The following is a 23,391-nucleotide window of genomic DNA, read 5'->3' on the forward strand; positions in this document are numbered from 1 at the left end:
CAGCCTGGAGGCTAGGCCTCACTCACAGCTATCTCTTCTCCCACGCTGCCAGGGAGAGATAAGGAAGCCTGAGAAAGTGTTCTCAGCCGGGGGAAAGGAGATGGAGATTGGTTGGGGGGAGACAATGGCTCATTCCAAGGGTGTTGTTTTCCCAAGGGGCTGCTATGGTGGGTAATGCTTAGATGAGGTTCGGAGAGGTGGAGAGTATCCCAAAGGTACACAGGACAGTGAGAACTGGTCTTTCAGCCAGTTGGTGTCCTAACTCCAAGCAGGGAAGGCAGTCTTGTAGGTGGCGTTGAGGGGCTAGTTCTGTGGCTCTCCATGACCGGTAGAAGCTAGGTTCAATGCTTCAAGTGAATGGGGGGTGCACTTGGATATCCCAGTGGCCTTAGGGAAAGATCCCCAGCTTCCTTTGGAGCCTAGAAGCCACCATCCTTACTGGGGTCCTCTGTGTCTCTGTTGGGATCCCAGCTCTCACCTGGTAGATTCAACGCTGCCCCATTTTCACCTCAACCCGGCCTCTGCCCTTTCGCCCTCTGCTTGCCAGTCTCAAGGTCCGCTCCCACTGCATGTGATCCTGTATCTGACGTCTCTCCGGCTCGGCTTGTGCTGTGCTTAGTTCTAGAAGCCTGACTGGGAAGAGAATGGAGGGTGGTGTGAAGTACTGGGAGTATCCCTGTTCTTCTGAACTGAGCAGGTGGAGTCCTTGTGGACGGGGAAGAAGAACGTTGAAGGGGACACAGCACAAGCCATTTGGGGCTTCTTGGATGTGTGTGCATCTTTAGGTATTCCAAAATGGCTGTGCCCCACTGGGAAGGCTCCACCAAGGAAATGCTTAGGGCCTGTCACAGTTCCTTGCCTCCCTCCAGCCTCAGGAAAAGCAGTTGGGGTCCTAAGCTCCAAAACCCTGCCTGTGGAGACTAGGCATTTCTTTTCTTTCTTTTTCTTCCTTCCTTCCTTCCTTCCTTCCTTCCTTCCTTCCTTCTTTTCTTCCTTCCTTCCTTCCTTCCTTCCTTTCTTCCTTTCTTTTTTGGTTTATTTTCTTTTACTTTTTTGTTTTTGAGACAGGGTGGCCTTGAACTTTTGACCCCCCCCCCTAGAATGCTGAGATATAGGTGTGCAAAACCATGCCTAGTTAGAGCCAGAGTCATCCAACCCACATTGTGTGCCCAACCAGGCCTATGGCTGGGCAGGGACCCTCCTTTCGTCCTTGGATCGTCTTTGCCCACACAGGGTTCTCACCCAGTAGACACCTGCCAGCGTAGACATCTGCCCCACCCCTGCACTGTCACCTGTGCCCCCCACGCTGGACCTGCCAAGAGACAGGAGGCTGTGGGCTGAGAGGGTGGGACTGGAGCAGGCCTGGGCACTCTCTCTACAACCCATTGCCCAATGCACAATTCCCTTGCCACCTGCACAGTGCTGGGCCCTGGGGCCTTGGCTTACCACAAGGCCCTGGGACAAACCCCACAAAACAGAGCCCCATTGACAGCAGGCCATCAGGGCTGCGTAGGAGGAGACCAAGTCAGCCACTGGGTGGTGAGGGTAACTGTAGGAGCCCTATCATCCCGTTCCAAGTGAGAAGAACTTACAGGGTGGGGTGGGGTGGGGGTGGGGGGAGTGGGGGTGGGGTGCTTCCCACCTCGAGAGCAGCTCTTCAGTCTCAGTGATGGCTGGGTGAGGCCCTCCCACATCCGGGGTGGGGGGAAGGGGTTCCCCCGGGGCCCCTCCCTCTCACCTGTGGTAATCATAGCTGCAGTGTGTGGAACCCAGGGCCAGCCCAGCTGGGAAAAGATAAAAAGGCCTTTGGTGGCTCAGCAGCTCACCACAGCTGGCTTTCTCTTGCTCTCAGTTGCTTTCTCACTGACAATCATGAGGTCCTCTCTGTCCAGGCAGACTTTCTCCACTAAAGGAGGCTTCAGCTCTAACTCAGCCAGTGGAGGTGGCGGGAGTCGGATGCGAACTAGTTACAGCTCGGTGACTATGTCCAGGAGCGGCGGCGTTGGCAGCGGGGTCCGCTCTGGGTCCAGCTCTGGGGGCTTTGGTAGCCGGAGCCTCTACAACTTGGGTGGCAAGAATATCTCCGTCAGTGTGGCTGGTGGGGCCTCCTGTGGCCGGGCACTAGGAGGCTTTGGGAGTGGAGCCTATGTGGGCTTTGGGGCTGGTAGGCAGACCTTTGGGCCAGTCTGTCCTCCCGGGGGGATCCAGGAAGTCACTGTCAACCAGAGCCTGCTGACACCCCTCAATGTGGAGATCGACCCCGAGATACAGCGGGTTCGCACCCAGGAGCGCGAGCAGATCAAGACCCTCAACAACAAGTTTGCCTCCTTCATTGATAAGGTGGGTGGAAGCCGAACCTCTAATGGGGGTTGTCTGGGCAAAGGCAGTTTTTACTATATGCCAAAGGTGGGCTGGGTGGGGTGAGCGTGACTTCTGCTTACTAGAGGTTGGGGCTAAAACCTGGTGGCTGGGGTTTCTTCTATTAATGAGGGGTTCAGTTCCCACCCCACCCCCGTGTTGGAGGCTTCCCTATTATGTCATTAATACCGTTAAGCAAAAGACTTACTCCATTATTAAAAGACGTGCGGTCCCCAGTGTTTCTGTTAGGGAGGTGGCCTGTGATGAGATGTGTCATTTTATAGCTGTGGGCAGCCATGCATGGCTTAGGAATCCTACAAATCATCCAAGGCTGGATGGAGCCGTGGAATCCTGTTCTCTCAAGCTGAAGAAGCCTCGGGGTCAGATACAATGAGAGCATGGAGGGCAAGAGGAAGCCCTTTGCCCTCCCTTACCTGGCTCCCTGTCCCAGACAAGACACTCAGTTTGAGGTGGATCACAAGGAGGGTGGCCACTATACAGTCCGAATATTCCACTCTGGGAGTGTTCTGTCTCCCTGTCTCACCTCCAGGGTGACAGGGTCACTCTGGTGACACCTCTAGCATTTCTTGCTCTATTCCTTCAGCACTGTGTACCTTGGCTCTGAGCCTAGGCTGTGGAGTCAGGCTGGGGGATAACCCCGTGATTCGAGCTTTTAACACAGAAGGGCCCTATCCCCTTTTCTCATGTGCCGCCCTCAGGGTTCCACGAGGAGTCAGGGTAGGTGAGGCTTTGCCCATTTTTACAGCATGAAAACCGAGGCTTAGAGTGGTCCTGAGACTTGCCCAGGGTCACACAGGTATATGGAGGCAGGGGCATGATGGTGAAGAAGGTTGCAGAGTGCCACATTCCTGGGCACCAAGGTGTGTCTGCTACAGGGCTCCTGGCCAAGTGACAAGGCCTGGGGTGCTGTGGAGGTGGGACTTGTAGGGACCAGGCAACAGAGGGTAAGGGAAGCTGTGCCACCCACCTTTCAGCCTTTCCCCTGGTGACTTTTGGTTCTTTCAGGAGCTTCTGTGTGGGTGCTGGAAATTAAATCTGGATCCCATGGAAGAGCAGCCAGTACTCTTAACTAATGATCCACCTCCAGCTCTGTGTCTCTGAGACTGTTTATCCATTTATCTTTATTTTATTTATTTTTATTTACATGTGCACATATGTCTGTGTGAGGGTGTCGAATCCTTGGCAGCCAGAGCTACAGACAGTTGTGAACTGCTGTGTGGGCGGTTGGATTTGAGCCATATATATATAATGATTTTTTTTTTTTTTTTTGGAAGCAGGGTTTCTCTGTGTAGTCCTGGCTTTCCCAAAACTTGCTGGCCTCAGAGACTGGCCTGCCTCTGCCTCCCGAGTGCTGGGATTAGAGGCGTGTGGCATCACTGCCAGACCTCTGGTGCAGAATTGGTCTCATGGACACTGGCCTCATCCAGTTTCATCCGGGACAAGTGGGAAAGTGAGACAGAGCAGACTGAGGAGCTCAGCTGGCCAGCACAGATTTGTTAACCCTTTCGTGTCCTCTGTCTGTCTGGGCAGGACCACTTTCTCCCAGTGAGATGTAGGATGCTGCACCACCTCAGTAATGCTGGCCTGTGGTGTGCCTGGACGCCGCTCCCCAGCTGATGTCCACCCATCCTTCCTTCCCCTGTCAGGTGCGCTTCCTGGAACAACAGAACAAGGTGCTGGAGACGAAGTGGGCGCTGCTGCAGGAGCAGAGCCAGAACACAGGGGTCGCCAGGAGCCTGGAGCCTTTCTTTGAGAGTTACCTGAGCACCCTGAGGAGGCAGCTGGATGCCAAGCAGAGTGAGCGGGGGCGGCTGGACATGGAGCTGAGGAGCGTGCAGGATAATCTGGAGGACTTTAAGAACAAGTGAGGAACTCGCATGCTGCCCTATGAGACAGAGCGTGTACTGTGGAAAAGACCACCTTTACCTAGGCAGAGCTGCCCCTGCTGGGGTCTGGGCTGTGTTTGTGTGTGCGTGTTTTATCATTTGTTTATTGGTTGATTGTTGTTGTTATTATACTATTCAGACAGGGCTCCCCCCTCGGTGCTCCTCTTGCTCCGCCTCAGGGATTGCATGTGTGGTAAACTTACTGAGCTCAGTCACTTTAAGATGTCCTTTTGTATAAGGTGGGGAGGATGGTGTACTGACTGAACCTCATGTTCTTGCCATCCACACTCAGCTCAGCCCACGTCACTTTGTCCCTCTGTTTCTACCGCCTCCCTTCATGTCTCCAAGCAGACACGGTCATCTTGTCACTTTCTTCATAAATATGTTTACTAGGCGTATGTGAGGTTGGCCAGGGCGACCCCCCTGAGTAGGGGAAAGCTAGAGGCATGGGGTGGCCAAGGGTGAGGTTCGCTTTTATATCATGGCTCCTTCGATAGCAGTTAGGAGTTCATGGTTCACGGCCCAGTGAGCCTGAGGTTGTACAGAGCACAGCAATGTTATTTTTCCTCAGAAAACCAGCCGAGGTACGGGACACTGTTCTCCAGAAGCTGAGGAAGGCCACAGGCATGCCTGTGTATCTTCCCGGACTTGCTGGCATTCCAGGTTCCCTTCTTGAGAAACCCCAGCCCTGGATGTTCCTACGACTGTGCCACGGGTTCCTTATATCCTTACACAATCCTAATTCACACCCCAGCAGTGATAAGTTTATGTAGTTTATCTGCCCATCTCGGCTCGACTAAACTTAAAATACCACGATTGTGTCTAAAATGTTCAGTGTGGTAACCCCTCAGCCTCACGGGATGCCCAGTATGGAAATTTCAACTGCCCCATAAATATAAATCTAGAAAAACGAGTGTCTGAATTGAGATCCAATTGACCCTCCCACCACTTGGTTGACAATACACATATTTGGGACATTGAACTGTCATTTTAAAAATAGCTTTTCCCATGACTTGACAAGCAGAAGGTGGTTAGGAAAGATTGTTTCAAATGACAGCGTGTTGTTGAAAGTGGAGACAGAGGTCAGTCATTGTTGGAACACATGCTCTGTCTGGTAGAGCCTTCAAGGGCTCTGATCCAAAGAGGTGGATCCCTACGGTTCATGATAGTGTCTGACTTTGGTACCTCTTTTTTCCAAAGGGGGAAGGAAGTGTCCAAACAATAGCATGTCCCAAACTTCTTTTCTTCCATAAAGAACTGTTCCCCACAGATGTTTCTGAGTGGTGGCAGAGCCCCTCAAGGCTTCCCAGGGGCTGGGTGAGCCCACTGTCTAAAAGACAGAACCAGCCTGAGCCTGCCTGAGCCTTCCTTGTATTACAGGTATGAGGATGAGATCAACAAACGCACTGCCTTGGAGAATGAATTTGTGTTGCTCAAGAAGGTGCGTGGGGGTGTCTAGGCTGGGGAGGTGGTCCTTCGGCTGTCAGGGTCAGGATGGATGTGGGGTGTGAGCACCCTGTGTGTGAGCACCCTGTGTGTGAGCACTCTGGGTGTGAGCACTCTGCCTGTTCTCCCTGCTCTCCCTCAGGATGTAGATGCTGCATACATGGGCAGAATGGATCTGCATGGCAAAGTGGACACCTTGACACAAGAGATCGACTTCCTGCAACAGCTCTACGAGATGGTAAGATGGACAGGTGGACAGACGTGATCTGCACACATTCATGTACCACCGGAGAGTCACCCATGGAGGTGTGAACTCACTAGTGTTACTTAATTGGTAAAAAGTTTGGAGCCTGCAGGATGGGGCAGGGATGGTAGCACAAGCCTCTAACCCTAACATGTGGAGGTAGAGGCAGGTGGTGTGAATTTGATGCTAGCTTGCTTGGTTTTCATGGATGCTCTAGGACAGCCGTGGTGAGACACTTTCAAAAAAATTGTGACTCTTTTAATGATTAGTACCTCTCGTATGACAGAAGCTTTCAACAGGGCCAGGCCATGAGCCAGCTTTGTGCATCTTTCTTGAAAAAGCTCCACAATGTAGGTGCCATCGTGTCTATCTGAGAGCCAATGGTACTGTGTGTCAGAGTCACTAGTCCTTGGTCACAGAACTAGTCAGAGTCAGTGTTCCCCTTGGTGGCTCAGTTTGAAATGGGTCAGCAGGGATGGGCCAAGAGGGACTGTGCTCCTGGTTGGCTCAGTGGAGTAGTGGGTGGTTCAGAAACTCCAGGACAGATCTCAGGAGACAGGGAGTCTTACAGACTGGGACATTAGGGCTGAGCTCAGTGGGGATTCGCTAGAGAAGCAGATATTCCCAGCATCAGCAGGGACCTCTCAACTAATCTCTGTCCAGGGCAAAACCCCTCCTGTGCCAACCAGACAGGGGCTCATGCAACCTCTATTTCATCCCCCAGGTGCACAGGGCTTGCTGCCCGTTGGGGGCAGCTGTTGTTGTGCTTAGGGCTCCATTAAAAGGTGACTTGAATCTTGTGACAGTGAAGAAAGGAGGCATTGAGAAGTCAGGAAATAGGACTCTCATTATTCAGAAGACAGATGGGTGGGGAAGGTGAGCAGACATTTATTCATGCACCTCAGAGTTCCTTTAGTTCATGTTTTAGAGAATACCTTATCCTGGGTGCTTAGACAATCTTTGGAGATTTTCACATGAATGCTTTCAAGAGAGGTGCTTGAAATATACTTCCAAAAGAGGTGCTTGAAACATACTTTTCTTCAGTAATTAGATTGTTGAAAAAAGTGTGTGAGTGTACATGTGTGCTTGCATATGTATATGTGTGTGTGCATACATGTATATATTTGTATGTGTGTATGTGGCACATGCATGCTTGAATGTGTGTGTATATGTGTGCACATGTGTATGTATGTGTGCATGTGTATGTTTGTGCATACATGTGTGTGTGTGTGTGTGTGTGTGCTGGGAATGGAACCAAGAAGTAGGCAAGTGTATCACATCTTCAGCTCTTGCTATATAATCTATCCTGGTCTGGAATTCACTGTGTAGTCCAAGCTGATCTGAAACAGCAGCTCTCCTGCCTCAGCTTGCTCCCCAAGTGCTGAGATTATATGCTTGTTCTACCCACCTTGTGGTAGTAGAGTTTTTATACAAAATGAAAGAGATAATGCCCCTCTTCCTTCCCTATAATGCTCTCAGGCACTGGATCATCCTATCCATGGTACCGTGTTCTGTTCTGTATTTTATTTTCCAAACTGGGTTAATGTTCTGTTTAGACTTTTAAATTAAAAAAATTTTTTATGACTACTAATTTTTGAGGAGCTCATGTAGCCCAGGCTAGTCTCAAACTTGCTATGTAGCTGAGGATGACTGAAATCTTGATCTTTCTGGGCTGAGAGTACAGGTGTGCATAGGTACCTCTGGTTTATGTGGTGCTGGGAATTGAACACGGGGCTCTGTGCTTGCTAGATAAGCACTCCATGAACTAAGACAAGGCTAGCCCCTCCTGTTCAGGTCTTTGATGACACTTCATGTAAGTGACTGATGGAGGTGACCAGGGGATCAGGGTCAAGAATAGAACCCCAGGAGTCTCCATTGGTGACTTCCCAACACGCTATCATTTTATTGATCAAGATTGTGCTGTTAAAGGGCCCAGGCTACTTTAACAACCACTTAAACAAGATAGTGTGGTACTTTATGCCTGTAACATCAGTTTTTGGGAGACTGAAGCAAGAGGACCCGGGGTTCAAGGCAAGCCTGGACTATCCGTGTGAGGACCTGTTACCTGACCTCCAATCTATTAAATATACCATCTTTTGGAGCATATTACCCCCTGTCTTATTTTTTAAAATTAAATTATATTTATTTGTAATGAGTGTGTGCACGCAGTGGTCAGAGGTTGACTTCAGGTATCTTCTTCTAATAAACTCTAATGTGTGTGTGTGTGTGTGTGTGTGTGTGTGTGTGTGTGTGTGTGTATGCAAGGTCTCTCACTGAGACTGTACTGTTTTGAGTAGACTGGTTAGGCACTGAGTCTGGTTGGGAATTCACCTGTCTCTCTTCACTCCAGTGGTGTTATAAGGCACACACCAAGATGCCTAGCTTTTGACATAGTTGCTTAGGATTCTAACTCGTGCTTACATAACAAATGTTTACTTCTTGAGTAATTCCCCCCACCCCGTACCTCTCGTCTCATTTTTGGGATTTCTGGAGAGGAGTGGTCAGATAATGTCCACAGTAAGTTTTTGGCTATCCAGCAATATACTCGATTGTGAAAATGAAACATATTTGGTTTCATGTTTCCTCAGGTGACTCTTGGTGGGTCTGTGCCTCCTCCTATGTTTTATAATTCCTTAACCTGAAGGATCTTGATTCCTTCCCTCAGAGGAGCAGGGCTTTGCTGTTGGACTCCTCATCCTTGTTTCTTTGGGATGGTTCAGTGTTCATCTCCGTAGTCTTCCCTGGGCCTCCTAGGATCAGCCCTTCTGGGGCAACTCTGAGGTTGCCTAGGTCAAGGCCCCCTTTGGGTTTGGTATTTCCACTGTGAAGGATCCAAGGCAGATGACACAGTGGTTGAGTTGTTGGCTTCTGGGTCTTCTGCAAGGCCAGTGTTGCTCTGTTTTCTTGCAGTCTTGGTTTTTCTGCTCTTCTCTGTCTGCTTAGCCAGGTGAAGCTTTGTTCTCAGGTTTTCTCTCTGTTGGGATTCATGGTGGTATCTCAAGAATTAGAACATCCACGTCTCTGTCCTCCCTCAGGCTGGATGGTCTATTCTCATGGTTCAGGTTTGGCTCTGCTCTACCCAAAGCACGGAGCTGGCTCCCCTAGCACCCCTTTCTTTTGCTCTACCTCGCTTACTTAACAAGCATTTATGGGGCTCCTCCCACATAACAAGTAAGACAAAGTTCCTGCCCTTAGGGTCAGGTTCTTAACTAAGGAAAGCCCTGTTGGGACAGGCTCAAGGTGCCAAGGCACATAAGGAGGCTGTGGTGGGGGTTCTGTTGGAGGGCAGGGAGGGGAGGCACTCTGAGGACACACCTGCAATGGATCTTGGGGAAGAGCGGGCATTCGGAAGCAGGCACAGGAAGAGCTCAGCTTGGCAGGGCCTTGGCGTCAGAGGGCACAGTGTCTGTGGTGGCAGGAAGCTGGCAAGTTGGGCATTGAGTAGGTGGGAGATTTAGGTGAAGATGTAGAAAGGAAAGGTAGCTGTGGAGCATGCTGGGAGATTACTTCATGTCCGAGGGCTTCCTCATCCATCAAGGTTTCCTTTCAGGGCAAGAGGAGGGCCAGGCCAACAGTTCTTTTGCTGTCCATGATGGCCAACCTGGCACTCAGGGTTCAATTTCATGATCTGGGTTTGTCCATGACACCTCTGGAAGGCGACCTCAGAACCCTTGTCTCCGGCTTCTGCCACTTCTCTTTCCCACAGTTTCAGTGACCCATATCTCCCCACTCTTGTGCTTAGAACACAGTCAGCATCCCAAGCTGTCAGATATGGCTTTGGACTCATCTCTGTCCGTCTGTCTCTCTCTCCCTTAACTCTTTTTGTCCTGAGTCATTTCAGATTCTGAGGTCAGGTTCCCAAGGGTTAAAAGGGCTCACCTTACTGCTTTTTGATTTGGGACAAATGACTCAATCTTTCTGTGGAACTAGGAAAAGAAGTGTCCTGAAATCTAACTCATTGTGCTTGCTGAGGGGCCAAGATGATGCCTGAACCATAGTAGCTACTTAAAAAGGGAAGGGTGTTGATGTCTCTCTCTCTCTGTGTCCCATATTATCCTGGTGTGTGTGTGTGTGTGTGTGTGTGTGTGTGTTTGTGACATGCTAGGGTCACAGTGGGAATATGGAAGGTAATTTGACAGCTGGAGTTGAGGGCAGTCTGGTAGCAACTCAGGAAGCCAAGGGATGGCAGAGGCAGAGCCCTCCAGGAGCCAATGTCATAACCCAGTGAACAGATCACAGACCCTCAGCTTCCTGTCACCATTGCATCACCTTCCTGGTCACTAATGCGTCTTTAAAAAGGGTAGTGGCCATAGAAATGCAAGGAGGTCTTGAGAACACTGAGGTCGAGTGCGATGATTGTCGGAAGACACCAGGGCGTTGTCAGTGTCTGCGAATGTGCTAGCACAGAGCTGGGTGGCATAGGGCAGGAAGTCACATTTCCCTTGTCCCCTTGATCTCTCATCAGAAGACCTGAGGATCAACAGGGAAGATGTATGCCCACCTCACAATGGGGAGATGGAGGTTCTTTCTCCAGTGGTTGATTCTTTTTTGGATGACCCTCTGAGGCCATGCAAGGGTCCTGTTCCGCGTCCTTTGCCTCGGCCCAAGGCATAGGGCAGGACTCTGGTAGCGGCTGTTCTTATGTCTACAGGAGCTGAGCCAAGTACAGACCAATGTGTCCGACACCAACGTGGTCCTCTCCATGGACAACAACCGCAGCCTGGACCTGGACAGCATCATCGCTGAGGTCAAGGCCCAGTACGAGCTGATCGCCCAGAAGAGCCGGGCTGAGGCTGAGTCCTGGTACCAGACCAAAGTGAGCAGATGACTAACTTGGGTGTACAGGATGGGGTTGGATCTCCTCCCAGGGAGAGGCCTGGCCCACTGTGTCCTCAAGGGACTTCCAGCAGAGGGTAGGCCCTGAGACCAACAGCTATGGGTTCTCAATACTCACTGACACCTTTTATGGCCTCCAGTATGAAGAGCTGCAGGTGACAGCCGGGAAACACGGGGACAGCCTTCGGGACACTAAAAATGAGATTGCGGAACTCACTCGCACCATCCAGAGACTGCAGGGCGAGGTGGACGCAGCCAAGAAGCAGGTGGGTCGTGGCGTTAGCCTGGAAAACTCAAAGTCTGGCTAAGCAAGGGCAACCTTTTCCTTTTGGGGAGGAGCTCCCAAGAGAACCGGGGTTCAGCGAGGGGAAAAGACTTGCCGCAGGTCACTCAGTGGTATGTGTGGTAGGGGCATGACCTCTTTCAAAGGGACAAGTCTATGATACCTTACTCCAGGATGTCAGTGTAGGGGGCAGGCGGAGGACGGAGGATACTGAGTCTGCAGGTATGGCCAAACCATGTGGCTTCTTCTATAGTTAGAACACAGCTTTTGCCGGGCATAAGGTTGTACTATTCATTTCATTTCTTCCAAAGCCCTGGCGGATCTGCGGGAGGAATTGAGATTCATGTTTTTGTGTTTCTTTACGGCTTCTGTTAAATTCCCTTTCGGTTGCCTTGTCTCCATTTTCCCTACATTGTTTGGGTAGGGCGTGGGGCTCCTGGCTCGAGAGCAAAGGGCTGCATGGGATGATCCTGGCAACTATTCCCAATACCATTTTCTTCTGTGGGCAGTGCCAGCAGCTGCAGACAGCCATCGCCGAAGCAGAGCAGAATGGGGAGATGGCACTCAAGGACGCTAAGAAGAAGCTCGGAGATCTGGACACAGCCCTGCACCAGGCCAAGGAGGACCTGGCCCGGATGCTGCGTGAATACCAGGACCTCGTGAGCGTCAAGCTGGCCCTGGACATGGAGATCGCCACCTACAGGAAGCTGCTGGAGAGCGAGGAGAGCAGGTGGCAGCCCCTCTGCCCAAACCCGGGATCTGTTTGTGGGGCAGAGGGTGATGGTGGTCGTCTAGAGTGTCTGTCCTAGCTCCCAGTTTCTGCTGCTCATTTCCTGGATGGGTCGGCCACCTGTAACCCTGGGGTGACCCGGCTGGCTCAGCAGCGAGGTTGGCTTGGCCGGGTCAGACTCGATTCCTTCCTTTGAGAAAGATAGGAGGCTCTGTGCGTAGGGATTCCAGGGTCTGTCAGCGATCCGCCAGGAAGCAGGGAGAGAGGGGAGGCTTTAAAGCCTCCGGCAGAACGGCCTTTAGGCTCTGCTGGAAGGCTTTGGGTTCCGATTGCCCCACACTCCTACTTCTATGACTCTGGGTCTTGCCCTCAGGCCTTGGCACAGAGCTGGATGCACGTAGAGGCAAGGGGAGGGAGGGAAGGAAGGGTTTCACAAGGCTTTCCAGATCGCTAATTGCTCCGGGGCCCTTGTTTCCCCCTAGGATGTCTGGAGATTGTCCCAGCGCAATCAGCATCTGTAAGTATCCACCATCCGTGCCCCACACCTCCCGCTTCCGCCCGCTCCGCCCCGCCCCTCCCATGCCTCCTTCAGGTCCTAAGGGGCCCTTCTTTTAGCCTCAGAGTCAAAGGGCCTGGCAGCGAAAGCTTCCAGCGATTTGCCACATTACCCTACACCAGTCCTTCGCGGGTTTTTGGGCTCCGCCTGCCCCTTCCTGGCTTGACAGTTCCACTAGTCCTGAGCCTCTACTTTGTTTGCAGCGGTGACCGGCAACTCTACCTCAGTGTGCGCAGGCGGCGCGGCTGGCTTCGGGAGCGGCCTCTCTCTGGGCGGGGCTGGCGGGGCCAGCAAGGGCGGCTTCGGTGCCAGTGTGAGCTATGGAGCTGCCAAAGGCGGTCAGGTCTCTGGGGGAACCTCCATCCTGCGGAAGACCACCACGGTCAAGACCTCTAGCCGGAGATACTAGCAGCAAGGCTTTGTGAGTTGGGCCTTGGTCCTCTCGCTGGCCAAGGCGCCTAAGTGCACAATTTACATATATTTGCATATATGTATATTTGCATATATTTTACATATAATTTGCATTTGGGAAAGGGCTCAAGTTTACTCAGGTTCTTCTCCTTGGTTCTGCAGTGGAATGGGAGGGAAGTTAGGGTCTCCAGATGGCTGATTTGGGGGTGACCTGACAATTTAGAGGCGGGTAGGATGTCCAGTTCTCCTTTTTCACCTCAGCAGATTTGCTCTGAGTTCAGGGCAAGCTGGAGGAGGCAGAGGGGGTTGCCAGAGACCTGCAGCTCCTCATCCTCTCACCAGAACAGCCTTGTCACCTCACGTCCAAGTCCCTGTCTGTGTCTGATGTGTCTCAATAAACAGCAACTACCGCAAGCTGTGTGTGGCTCCAGTCCGTGGGGATGGGGGGAGGGTCAGGATGCTGGCTGGGCAGCATTCACATCTGGGGGTGCTGACCTAGTGCATTCAGCAGACCCCTTACTGCCACCTTCAGAACCAGGCAGACTTTGGGTAGATCTCACCCTTTGCCACTGTTGGCTGTGTAGACTTGGAGAGAGTCCTGATCTTCTCCAAGCCTAGTTTCTTCCTGGTAGAAAAGAGCGGCTGTGAAGTGGACCTGGGAGGCATGTGATTTAGGGAGCCTTCCCTTCCCTTCCTTAGACCTCAGGAGTCTCTGCACAGGCTTCAGGTGATTTCTCCCCTGCCCCCACCCCCAAGTAGCCACTAATATGAACACACATTTAATTGGGTTGGACGCTTTAGAGATAGATATATTGATCTCCTCCGGGATTCAACAGGGACATAGGGCTCTCCGTTATCCAACTTAGAAAACGAACTTCTAGGAGTTAGTTTGCTAACCCTGTAGTGACAGATGATGTCCTGGTGGTTAGGGCTTTGTTTTCAAGCCCTGTCCCTTTTCTGCTGAAGTTCCCTCCCCTCTCCCTGCCTCCTGTCTCCTAGATCACTTTCTTTCTGCATCTCCTCCTCAGACTGTACCCCATTTCTCACTGACATGCAAAAGGCTGAGGTCCAGCGGTTTCCCCTTCATTCCCTCTTGCCTATAGCTCAGCCAGAGCCTCCCCTCCTGCCTGGTTGCTGTTGAGCACTCTGGGCAGGGTCTTAGGCACTTAGGTGTGCTACCCAGAGGACTCAGGAAGGCAGGTGCCAAGGTTGGGGGAATACGAGCAGAGATTCTGAAGCAAACCCTCTTTGAGGACACAGGGTCTGACTTGGCAAGCGATGCCCCCTGTACCCCCAGCACCACTGAGCATTTCCTCCGGGGGTTCAGCAGCACTTTTAGACTTTCTGGGATGAAATCTCAGGCACTCGGAGTCTCTGACACGTGTCTTCAACAGCCTGCAGTTTAAACATTGTTGGCCCTATTTCTAGATGGGTAAAACAAAGCACAGAGTGGCTAGATAACCTTTTAGGAGCACGGACCTTCATGTAGAGTCCAAAAAAAATGTAGCCCCAAAGTTCAAGCTGGTCACTGGGTTATGCTGCCCACAGAGAGAAAGAAATCAGTAGGCAGTCTAAACTGTTACTTCATAGGGGGAGACTGGAGGGATTGAAAGCCATAATACATTAACAGCAGAGCCAAAAACCTGTGATAAACAGGGCCTAGAAACTGAGGGATATAGTTATGCCTAGTTTGTCCAAGCTCAGAAGTGACTTTACCGACCCGGAACCTTCCCACAGGTCACTCCCAGTTGAGCGATTCAGGGGTGGGGGGGAAGGAAGGCCGTGTGCGAGGGTGGGGCCGTGCTTTCTGTCCCTGTTGCCTGAAAGCTTCACGGAGTGTGCTTTGGCAGTGGGAAGTGTCGAAAGCCCCTGCTGTGCACACAGACTGATCCATGGACTTTTCTGGCCTTACCTTCCTCCCAGCTCCCTGGGTCTCCTGAGCAACTCTGAACCTTTGGTTGGCTCTGGTTTCCTCAGAGTGACTCAGGTAATGGAGCAATTGGGGTCAGGTGACCCAGTGGGGCAAGGGCACCCACCTGACCAGGGAGAGCGAGGCATTTTCCCACACTGTGTCCCAGGTTAGAGCCAATACTCAGCATCTGTAATCCCTGGTTGAATGGGAACGCTTCGCCTCCTGCACTCGGAAAGCTCCGAGCGAACACACCTTCCCACTCCTATTCCATGCCTGACAGCACCCGGCTTACTCCTCAGAGCCGGGCTCGGGCAGGTGGCCAAAGGAAGTCGGGTCACCAAGGACAGTAGCAGCAGCAAGAGCTGTGTGTGCACAGGGCTGCAGTGGGAGTGTGGCACCGGCTTTCATTTGTCACCTCCTGGTGGACAGTTGTCTTTGTTTGAGCCCCATGTAGAAAGGAAACATTTCTTCTTTGCCCCTCTTCCCACAGGAACTAAAACCAGTCTCGACTGGGAAGTTCTTGTTTGTGTCTACCTGCAGTTTCATATCTCTGGAGTGAGAATTCTGTGAAGCATTGGTAATTCTGATTTAATAAACTGAATGGGATGTGGATTGAGGTCTTTGATCTGGTTTTATCATAAGATCTGTGACTATATCAATTTGGAAGTAGCTAATTGGAGGGCACAAGACTGGACACTGAGGACCATGTTGTGACTTATTGAGGACCTGTTGGGACAAGGTCACACACAAACCAAGTCAGGGATTGTAGGGACAAGACTCTGCTGCTGTGGGTCATCAACTGGACATGGCTGAGAATTCTGCATGGGGTAGACACTCATATAAAACAGTGGGTACTCAAAGGTCAAGGTCATGAGCTCCGTGGTTATGCCTATAGCTCTGCTTCCTAAAACCCATTATATCTGAGCTGTTGTATCTCAGGTGAGCAACACGACCTTTCTGAGCCTCATCCCTCTGCTAGAACGGCTAAGTTGTCCAGAATGTGGCACAAGTCCTAAGAGAGTCGCTTCTATCCAGAATGCACTGGGCTTCCCTCTCCTTTTTTTTTTTTTTTTTTTTTTGGTCTGAAGGGATGGGGCACATGCTTTACATAAATGCCAGGGAGGCCTTCTGTCACGGCTTTGCCATTTGGATGACCGACCACAGGCACAAAATGAGGATGCTCTTGTCATTTCTCTGAAGATGCCCAGCTTTAGTCTTTTTTTTGTTCAGTACTTGACATGACCATTGACTGTGTCATTTCTCCAAAGTTCGGAGTATCACAGACTCAGATACAAGGTTCCAGAGACAAGGCATGCATGGGTTCCCCCAGGCTTCATCTGACAAATCCCCATCAGAACCTTAGCACCGGTGAAGGACAGAGATGAGATGTGGGAATGTGTGTAGACAGGAGAACAGAACGGGCGGTGGGGTGGCTCTTGACATCTAGAGTTGTTGTTACCTTCCTGACAAGGCATGCCTACTCCCAGACAAAGACCTGATTGCCAGTATCCCACAGTCCCCGTGCCCTTGGAATCACAGAGATTGGCTCACACTGGGGTGGAGGGGCAGTACCACCCCACTCTGCTGTCCTTAGTTCCAGGTTTTCCTGCACGTGCTGTGGGTCTAGGCTCTAACCTCCCCAGCCCTCCAGTAGGTCTATAGGGGCCATCTGGACAGCAACAGGGCAGAGGTGGATGGAGGCCTGGAGGGACTGTTGCTCTGTCCTTCCCTGTAGCTCCCTCCCTAGGGCCTGACCTGTTCATCCTCACCCTGAGTTCTCTGTTTGCCAAGGAGGCTTTTGGGGGACATGGGTGTGGCTCAGGCCAGTGGGGTCATCCACGTGCTGGTGGCTGCTCTTTCTCACATCTGCGTCGTTTCCTCAGGGATGGATGGAGGAGGGAACACAGACGTACTGGATTTCTCTCCCTGGACACAGAATGCCTGATGTTCTCCTATGCACTAAGCACCTTGGATTGTATGTCTTGTTATAAGACAGGGGTATGTCTTGTTTATAGATAAGGTGAGTTGGCAGGTCTCATGGGGGGTTAGGTGACCCACCCCAGATTGCATAGTTAGTTAGGGAGAGACCAATAGACACTGTCCAGGCCAGCTGGGCTCAGTTAGAAGGAACCCAAGTACTAGGAGTAAAAACTATGATTTTGCGTCTCACACACGGCGCTGGATTACCACCAGTCTGCCAAAGCAACCCTCAGCATCAAGAATGTTAGGAACCTCTTTCTGGGGCTACATCAGAAAAACCAAACATGCTATGTTCTGGGGAAGCCCTGTAAGTGCTGGGTTGGCTGCGGGCCGCATGGTAGAATCCCAGCCAGGAGCTCCTTTGGGTCTTGGTTGGAAAGGCTGCCAGGCTGGGAGTGTAGGAGAAGAGCCTTGTGTTGTAGATGAGCAAAGGTCAGGAACACATGGGGGACAAGGACGATGGATGCAGGCGTAAGAGCTGGTTCTGACAGCTTACTCAGCACCCCTCCATGATCACGATCTCTCTTGTCTTGAGAGGAAAGGTAAATATTTGCATTCTTTCCAATTTACGAGTACGGAAGGTTGAGCTCAGGGAGCAGCAGGCACAGGTCAGGGCAATGGCGGGCTGTGCCCCGGAACCCAGGTTCTTAGGTTCCAGTGTTCGTGGCATGAAAATGGGGGTGATCAGACTGGGTGTCTGTAGCAGGAGCCCCATGAGACTGGGAAGGAAGGAGGCAGGGCAGTGGGGCCTTGCAGGGCTGAGTCAGGTGGGCCGTGATACTGGAGGCCCTGGGGCACTGGCTCAGGGAGGGATGAGACCGTAAGCTGTGCCCTCCCAGTGACTTTTCTAAGGTGTGCTTAGTGACATGTTCAACAGGTGCAAGAGAGATGGGCCGTTGCCAAAGGCCCAGCCCAGAGATACTTCGGATTTTTCCCTTTATGCCCCTGCAACCAAGCCCTCTTCTCCAGCCCATATAAGCTACAAGGGCCAAGTGTTCTGACATTCAGGACCTAGCCCTTGCTTCAGTTCTGTTCTACGCTCGTTGCAGCTGCCTCCTCTCTCAGCCATGATCGCCAGACAGTCAAGTGTCCGCGGAGCTTCCCGGGGCTTTAGCAGTGGCTCAGCTATTGCTGGTGGAGTTAAGCGTGTGGCCTTCAGCTCAGCCTCCATGTCTGGGGGTGCAGGGCGCTGCTCTTCCGGGGGCTTCGGCAGCAGGAGTCTTTACAACCTCGGGGGCCACAAGAGTATCTCCATGAGCGTGGCTGGGTCCTGCCAAGGCGGTGGCTACGGGGGTGCCGGAGGCTTCGGTGTTGGAGGATATGGTGCTGGGTTTGGTGCCGGTGGTTTTGGCGGTGGCTTTGGAGGCTCCTTCAACGGCCGAGGCGGTCCCGGCTTCCCCGTCTGTCCTGCTGGAGGCATCCAGGAAGTCACCATCAACCAGAGCCTGCTGACACCTCTTCAGGTGGAGATTGACCCAGAGATCCAGAAAATCCGCACGGCAGAGCGCGAGCAGATCAAGACCCTCAACAACAAATTTGCTTCCTTCATCGACAAGGCGAGTGAGCCTGGCCTTTGCAGAGGGAGGTGAAGTGAGGATTTCTAAGCCCTGGGCCCTGGGTCTTACCCAGGAGGCTACCTCACACCTACTTCTGATTCTGGTGAAACCTCTTGTCTCTGAGACTGCTTGAAGAGCAGAGGAGATGGTCTTTGCTTTTTCCAGCTCAGCTTCCATTATTTATTTATTTATTTATTTATCTATCTATTTATTTATTTATCTATTTAGGTAAGACCTGGAGATCTTCCTATGTAGCTCAATTGTAGGCATGCATCACGGAGTCTGGTTACTCAGAAATCTATGGCTAGGGGCCAAAGCAGAGCTCTAGCCTGGCTGTTCTGGGTTGTTGGGCATCAAGGTTTTGGTTCCTTGAGGTGTTTGAGGCAAGAGTGAACCTCTTATAGGAGGATGAGTGGGCACACTGGCTTGAACGAGCCTGTAGTAGCTTGTGGAGGCTTTACTGTGACCCTGGGAGTACAGACTTAAGCTCCGGACTAAGAGTGGTCTGTGCTTGCTGGCTGCATCTCATCCCATCTCAGCTTTTGAGTTCAGAAGGTGGGAGTCCTGTTGATTGTATGCAACACAAAGTAGCCCTGCCAGGCCCCTCCTTTGGCTGCCTGGCTGTGTGCATGAGAGGAAAGGCTTCAGGAAGTCCTTGCCAGGAAGAATTCTAGCTGAGTCTTAGGACAAGTCTGGGCCATTTGTAGATAGACTTAATCCTATACAGATTCAGGAGACAGGGCTTTGCTATGTAGCTCGTATTGGCTTCAAATTTATCGTCTTCCTGCCTCAGCCTCCTGGGTGCTGGACCATACGTGTGTATCACCATGCTTAGCTTATTTTGAAAGGCTTTAGTGAATGTGTCTATCCTTCACTGCGGGTCGTTTCCCATGGACCACTATGGGTCCAGGAACATACTTGTCACGATGGTATCCTGGGCTCGCTATGAGGTGGCCTGTCTGCCCGGTCCACCTAAGCTGGTGCTGGCCTCAGGCATCCTCCTGCTGAGGCAGCTGAGTCTTACTAGGGGCCTGTGTCTTTTTTCAACACAGGTGCGGTTTTTAGAGCAACAGAACAAGGTCCTGGAGACCAAATGGAACCTCCTCCAGCAGCAGACGACCACCACATCCCCCAGAAACCTGGATCCTTTCTTTGAGACTTACATCAACGCCTTGCGGAAGAACCTGGACAGTTTGAGCAATGACAAAGGTCGCCTACAGTCAGAGCTGAAGCTCATGCAAGACAGCGTGGAGGACTTCAAGACCAAGTACGTGGAGAGAGGGAAGGCTGGCCCACACCCAGGCTTCTCTCCAGTAGGGACCTCAGGTTCTGAGGAATCCAAAGCTGGGCTAGAGAGCTCCTCTAAGCGGGCTTCTGTATTCAAACCCTACATTTTTATAGGTGGAAGCCAAGTGACCACTAGTTGCCTTAATCAGTGATAGTTTTAGGTTCCTGGGTTTGCTGTGTGTGAAGAGGTTCAGAAATATAATGGATCAATAGGAGTATTAACCTGGCCATAGATTGGAATATAGACTGGTAAATATCTTGGAAAGAGCCAACTGAATATTGATTAGTGTTGCTTTTATAATATTTATAAAATATATTATATATATTTAAATATAAATAATATATTTATAGGGGTAATATTCTCACCTTATGGTTTGTGGGAATTGAGCGGAGTGAGAAGTAGGTGGGACACACAGGGGACACTCAAGGGACACATAGGGACACAGAGGGGACACATAGTATGCAGTAACTTTTCTTTTGTCCTCTGTAGGATGAGGTTGAGAAAATGACCATACTCACACACACCAAGAGAAGGGAACTGACCCAGAATTTACAATCAGGACATTTAATCTGCCACAGCCTGAGGGACAGTCTTTTCAATAATCTGATCACTGTGATGTGGTTTCTCCTTTACATCTTGTCCCCTCAAAACAGTCTTTTCTTTTTTTATGTCTCTGAACAAACAGGGCCAAGGCTGTTAGCTCATGGGTAGTATGTTAGGTGAATTATCTAAGAACACTTGGGTGTTGCTCATGATCTGGGCATTTCCAAACTCTCAAAGTAGTGGACCTCGGAGAAATATCTCATGGTGATCTTCTGTCTTCCTGTCCCCATCCCCAGGTACGAAGAGGAGATCAACAAGCGCACAGCTGCGGAGAATGACTTTGTGGTCCTGAAGAAAGTAAGCCGGGGAGGCTGCCAGGAAGAGCTTGTAACATCCCTCCCTCTCTGCTGGAAATGGCCCTTGGCCTAAGTCATGTGTTTGGTCTATCTCCTTGCCTGTCTTTATCCTTCTTGGCTTTATTTGGTATTGTGGTATCAAAGGAAGTGGGTGGTGAGATCTAAAAGGAAGAAACTGTGTGAAGAGAACCCATCTGGACTGTGCTTTGTCCCTGTATTCAGATGGCTTTAGAGGCAGGACACAACACGTGTGCATAGTGACTTTGCACAGCCTTTTCAAAACATGTGAGGGAATTTAGAGGTGCCGGCTGACTTTTCTGTCCCCACTGCAATTCCTACCTCCCTGTTTCTTCTCCTGCATCCCTTCATCCTTCTCCCTCTTCTCCTCCTCTACCTCTGTAGGATGTGGATGCTGCCTACATGATCAAAGTGGAGCTAGAGGCCAAGATGGAGAGTCTTAAGGACGAGATCAACTTCACGAGAGTCCTTTACGAAGCGGTGAGACTTCTTCTGCGTAGAGGGAGACAACCCCTAGTCTGTGGGTTGGAAGTCATGGTTCTTAATAGATTCCAACAATTTATGTCAAGGCAATGGGCTCTTGGCAAGATCTTGGCAAAGTCATGGGGAGAAAGGACCAGAGTAAAGTGAGAGATTTAGTGGAGAGTTTCTCAGAATCAGGTGTCCTAGGGGAGAGGCCTAGAGCTGGAGGTTGCATGGGGGAGAACTCATTGTTGCCCAAAACGTTTCTGTTCCATTGCCTTCCACCCAACCTGTAGTATTTGGCTCACTACACACAGAATGTTTATGGTCTTGGGGATCTAACAGGCTCACTTCCCAGTCACTTCCATGGTGGTGGGAGGCTTGGGTCAGAGGTCATGAGAAAATGACTCTACTAGGGTCTGATGTGAGACACGTGCTTTGCAGGAGCTGTCTCAGATGCAGACACATGTCTCAGACACATCTGTGGTGCTGTCCATGGACAATAACCGGAACCTGGACCTGGACGGCATCATCGCTGAAGTCCGAGCCCAGTACGAGGAGATCGCTCGAAAGAGCAAGGCTGAGGTTGAGTCCTGGTACCAGATCAAGGTAGGTGTGTGAGATGCGTCCATCCTCCAGGGGCCACTGACCCTCACTTCACCGGGACTTTATGGCCCCTGGGGCTGCCCTTTCATCTCTGTTTACCCCCGCTGGCTCTGCTGTACAACCTTAGAGCCCTGTTCCCTTGGGTATCAGGTCCAGCAGCTCCAGATGTCAGCTGACCAACATGGAGATAGCCTGAAGACCACCAAGAATGAGATCTCAGAACTCAACAGGATGATCCAGAGGCTGCGGGCCGAGATTGAGAACATCAAGAAGCAGGTGTGTGTGGGTGCTTTCATGGGGAATAAGCAGATAAAGTACCAGAAGACTCCAGGCTTGTCTGTGGGGCCTCTGTACATCATGGTACTGAGTGCACAGCACGTCTTGCTTATGTGGTTGTGGCAACCCAAACACAGGGCTCCAGGCTAGTCTCCCCTGGTTTTTGCATGTCTTTATCATGTTGATCTGGTGAGGTTGTGGATGGGTTTGGCAGTCCTGCAGGGACATAGATGGGACTTCTCCCAAACCCGCAGACATGGTTTCTCTGTGTAGCCCCGGCTATCCTGGAATTCACTGTAGACCAGACTGGCCTCTCAGAGAGATCCATCTGCCTCAGCCTCCTGAGTGCTGGGATTAAAGGCGTGCATCACCATTAAAGGCAGGTTAGGGATGGGACGCTTGAGTCAAAAGAGACAGGAAGAAGAGCAGACAGGACAGGATTCTAACATCTTAACCAAAGGTGGCTGGCCCAGGTGTGAAGTTCTCTAAAGCAGGGCACCGATGTTGCCCATTAATGTCCCTGTCCACAGTGCCAGACTCTGCAGGCATCTGTGGCTGATGCAGAACAGCGTGGGGAGCTGGCCCTCAAAGATGCCTTCAGCAAACGCACAGACCTGGAGGCTGCCCTGCAGAAGGCCAAGGAGGACCTGGCCCGGCTGCTGAGGGACTACCAGGAGCTCATGAATGTCAAGCTGGCCCTGGATGTGGAGATCGCCACCTACAGGAAGCTGCTGGAGGGCGAGGAGTGCAGGTGAGGGAGGTTTGGGTATTTGAGTCCGGACTTCAGGCTTCCTTCTGACCGGGACCAGCAGGTCGACAGTCAGCTGTTATGGTGTGGCTGCTCAAGGCTGAGATACATAATCTCTGCATGCTGAGAGAGGTGGGGTTCTGTTCTGCGTGGCTCACGGCTCTCCCTTCCCCACAGGATGTCTGGAGAATGCAGGAGTTCTGTGAGCATCTGTAAGTACCTTCCCCACCCGCCATTTGTCCCTCCGCAGATGGGGACTGCTGGCATGGAGAATAACTGGGCTTTGCCTCTCCTTCCAGCGGTAGTTGGCGGCAGCGCCAGCATCGGCGGCAGCTCCGGCATCGGCCTTGGCCTGGGTGGCGGTTTTGGCTCTGGTTCCGGTTCTGGAAGTGGCTTCGGATTTGGTGGTGGTGTTTATGGAAGTTCTGGTGGTTCCAAGATCACCTCCTCTGCCACCATCACCAAGAGGTCCCCACGATAGGCGAGATGGCATCCTGATGGCCCTGAGCCCCGCAGGGTCGGCAGTTCCTCATATCTCTGTTGCATCCTTCACTTCCCCTCCGGTCTTCCTTCCTGGTGCTCATCTTGTTAGTCTCCCTGCCTCTGCCTTGGTCTCTCAGGTCCAGGATGATCTTCTTGGCCGTGGTGTGACCTCTGCCCTCCTGGAGCCTGGTAGCTTCTTCTCAACTTGGGCCAAGTGACCCCCCTGCATGGAATGGGTGTCTGATTTCAACCCCAATGGACAGAAGGGATGAAGGACAGGGACTCCTGCAGAAGTACAGGGTCACTCTGGGCCCTTCTAGTCACCCCTGATCCTGGACACCCATCCTCGACAGCGATGCTGATCCTCCACCACCTGGTAGCAATGGGCTCTG

General features: G+C 51.6%; 2 protein-coding genes across 2 annotated transcripts; both read left to right on the forward strand.

Moving 5' to 3' along the window:
• Nucleotides 1-1,872: 1,872 nt before the first annotated feature.
• KRT79 (keratin 79) lies at nucleotides 1,873-12,769 on the forward strand (the record flags this gene model as incomplete). Its single annotated transcript, XM_080939585.1, has 9 exons — nucleotides 1,873-2,340; nucleotides 4,026-4,243; nucleotides 5,646-5,706; nucleotides 5,854-5,949; nucleotides 10,607-10,771; nucleotides 10,932-11,057; nucleotides 11,584-11,804; nucleotides 12,287-12,321; nucleotides 12,564-12,769. 9 exons carry the CDS (start codon nucleotides 1,873-1,875, stop codon nucleotides 12,767-12,769), a joined length of 1,596 nt encoding a protein of 531 aa, XP_080795711.1.
• A 4,787-nt stretch (nucleotides 12,770-17,556) lies between these two features.
• On the forward strand, nucleotides 17,557-22,997 carry KRT4 (keratin 4; the record flags this gene model as incomplete). The annotated part of the gene is made up of 9 exons (XM_080939602.1): nucleotides 17,557-18,219; nucleotides 19,272-19,486; nucleotides 20,347-20,407; nucleotides 20,809-20,904; nucleotides 21,331-21,495; nucleotides 21,643-21,768; nucleotides 22,299-22,519; nucleotides 22,694-22,728; nucleotides 22,816-22,997. The coding sequence occupies exons 1-9, from the start codon at nucleotides 17,731-17,733 to the stop codon at nucleotides 22,995-22,997; spliced, it is 1,590 nt and encodes a 529-aa protein (XP_080795728.1). The 5' UTR covers nucleotides 17,557-17,730.
• Between the last annotated feature and the right edge of the window lie 394 nt (nucleotides 22,998-23,391).

Source organism: Micromys minutus, assembly GCF_963924665.1.
Source record: "Micromys minutus genome assembly, chromosome: 27".
Taxonomy (NCBI): domain Eukaryota; kingdom Metazoa; phylum Chordata; class Mammalia; order Rodentia; family Muridae; genus Micromys; species Micromys minutus.